Raw genomic sequence first — 2,939 nt, forward strand, 5'->3', positions numbered from 1 at the left:
CTAGAAGGTGGGAGTGAGAATGTTTAGGAGGGAAACTCGAGTGTTCACGAGGCTCCTAAACACGCGCTCGCTCCCGCTCTCTAATTCCCCAACGCATTTCTCCAACTCCTCCAATCTCTCCAACGCCGCGATCTCCTCCTCCTCCTCCTCCTCCGTAGCCTTCTTATTATTCGAAGAGGATCTGAACCCGACCTTCCTCAACGGCCCCAGCACGGAGGAGCTTCTTGCAGTAGCTGCGGCGGAGGCGGAGGCGGCAGCGGAGATCGCCGCGATCCCGAGGAGCACGGCGACGGAGGCCGCGGAGATCGCCGCGATCGCCTCGCTCACGATCTCCGCGATCTCGGTGCCTGATGCGGATCTGAAGGCGGATCGGACGGCGGAGGCGATCCGCGCGAGCTCCTTCTCCGCGCGCCGCTGCGATCCGAGCGAGGACGCGAGCCGCGCCGCGTCGCGGCGCCGCAGAGCGCTCTGCGCCTCGGACTGGCTCTCCTTGAGGTCGAGCGCCGCGGATCGGAGCGATCCGTAGGCGTCGGCGAGGCGGAGGAGGTCGTCGAGGAGAGGATCGGCGGCGCCGGCGCCGGCGCGGCGCAGGGCGTCCTCGGCCTGGGGGAGGCGGAGGAGCTCGTCGAGCGCGGCGAGGAGGATGGCAATCCGGCCGAGGCCGGTCGAGATCCGAGCCGGGGTCCGGTCCGGTTCGGAGGTCCAGCGCCGGACGGTTCGCATCGCGTCCTCGAGGTGGGAGACGAGGGGGTGGGACGGGCACGGGAGGCTTGCGGAGCGCGCGTGGCGGTAGGGTTTCTCCGGAGCCTTGCGCCGCGGACTCATTGGGAGCGAGATCGAACGCTTGAAACCAGGTACCATCTCTTTCGTTTTCTCTCTCTCTCAAGATCTGCTGTTGTTGTTGTTGTTGTTGTTGTTCTTGTTGTTGTTGTTGTTGTTCTTGTTTGGCTCTATCCTTTTCTCGCTGGTTGCTCGTTTCGCTTTGTGTGCGATGAGTTGGGAAGATGAAGAGGGCAAAGCAGGGGAATATATAGCGGGGAGAGAGGAGTGATTGGGTTTGTCGGGGAATTAATTAAAAAATTTGCAGGAAACAGGGGCGCGCACGAGATGAGTGAGTTAATGGGTGGGACTGGATCCGGGAATAGTGCTGGTTGGGTTAGGACACGTGAGGGAGGGAGAAGGGCTTTTAGCTGCTTCGTAATGCCTTGCATTACTGCACGAAGAAAGATCAATTATGATTTTTGCCGAATAATGCTGCAATGTAGTGGTTCACTTGTATTACACAATTTAGTAGAAATTAGTTACAACATACAAATCACTATCAAGTAAATATCCTGCTCTTCAGGGTATTATATGCAACAACAAAATGACAACAAAAAATTAAAAGAGATGGTAGAGTTTGTGAATGAACTTAAATAAATTGTTAAGTGTGGACGAGAACAATCGATTCAATTATTGCGTAATGCTTTGCTCCACGCAAGCTTACTTTCCTATCATATATAAATAATATAATACTTCGCACGAGGAGAATCTAAACATTTATTTTTTATAAAGCGTGATAATTGGTTTCACCGTACGCATTCTTTAAATTAAACGAGAGGCCACGTTATTAGCTGGTAGCCCTCAGATTCCACCACGTACGTAGCCCATCTGTTCCCTGTGTGGGTACACCTAATAGACCTAGAGGACGCCTAAGATGTGGATGGTGATGGCATAAAATAAAAGTGTTTATGTGCGAGGCAAACCCAACATGACATATAGGTTCTATTATTATTACTTTTTTATTAGTTCAGGGTTAAAATGGTGTTAAAATTTTTTTATGTTTCGGTGGAGGTTGGAGTTAGTCTAGGATAGTAAAAAAAAAGTGTTTGGTTGGAGTAGGTGGGATAAGAAGATAATCATTGATAAAGAAGAAAAAGGTGAGGGCTCGGAATGCGTGCGGGGTTAAAGTTGGGAGGGGGAGTGGGGTTAATGATTGATAAAGAAGAAAAAGGTGAGGGCTCGGAATGCGTGCGGGGTTAAAGTTGGGAGGGGGAGTGGGGTTAATGATTGATAAAGAATTAAAAGGTGAGGGCTCGGAATGCGTGCGGGATTAAAGTTAGGAGGGAGAGTGGGGTTAGTAAACCCCACTAACCCGGTTTGGGGTGGGGTTTACTAACCGGTTATTCCACCCCTTAACCCCCAACCAAACGGTGGCTTGAGGTTTTAGAAACGAATGATTATTTTGCATTATTTTTACGGAGCGTCAGCTAGAGATTTTAAGTTCAAAGCTCATTAGACTTCTCAATTCATGTTTTGAATTTATAAAAAGTCACAGTTTTAGATGACTCATGCACGGACATGAATGGTAGTATAAATATATATTATTTTACATTATTTTACACTACTACGTGGGTTTATAAACAAATGACTTAGTTGTGAAATGGTTTGGGTCTCTTATGCTACCTACACCCATGTGCGTTTTGAGGTTTTCGTGGCCAAATACCGTTATGCGCTGGTGAAGGGGCGCCGCTTTGGCTATGTTGCTGTGATCGACAGAACNTTTTTTTTTTTTTGTTCTCTCAAAAAAAGTTCTTAGTCAGTTAAAATAGGGTGTCCAACTAAGCTAGCTCGCGTGGCCAACTAGGATTTCGATTAGGATATGTGACTCAAACTCTCAGCTCCACCTCGGTTCGTGACTAAAACGGTAGTGGCCACAGTGTAAGTGCATAGTTTCTGCAAGGGTTACTGAGAAACTTCAGAGCTGTTTGGAAGTGGAAAGTTAGAGAGTCGAAAATCTGTTAAGTTCTCCTAATTCGACTTCGCCTTCCAGTCTATCGATGTCAAAAAACTAATTTCTATACAATTAAAAGTAAGAGTTCGAGTAATATAGTAATTTCGGTAATGAAACAAATGTCAACGCTGACGACTTTCTCAAAGTGTACAAGTTCGACCCGTGA

The 2,939-nt window shown here is 48.4% G+C and overlaps 1 protein-coding gene across 1 annotated transcript; it reads right to left on the minus strand.

The window, feature by feature from the left end:
* On the minus strand, positions 1 to 861 carry LOC109727120. Its single transcript, XM_020257019.1, has one exon. It carries the CDS (start codon positions 859 to 861, stop codon positions 1 to 3), a length of 861 nt encoding a protein of 286 aa, XP_020112608.1.

Source organism: Ananas comosus, linkage group 22 (genome assembly GCF_001540865.1).
Source record: "Ananas comosus cultivar F153 linkage group 22, ASM154086v1, whole genome shotgun sequence".
NCBI lineage: Eukaryota > Viridiplantae > Streptophyta > Magnoliopsida > Poales > Bromeliaceae > Ananas > Ananas comosus.

Bases quoted from the DNA above. Each gene is read 5' to 3' on its own strand.
- LOC109727120 (XM_020257019.1), bottom strand. From the start codon at position 861: ATGGTACCTGGTTTCAAGCGTTCGATCTCGCTCCCAATGAGTCCGCGG.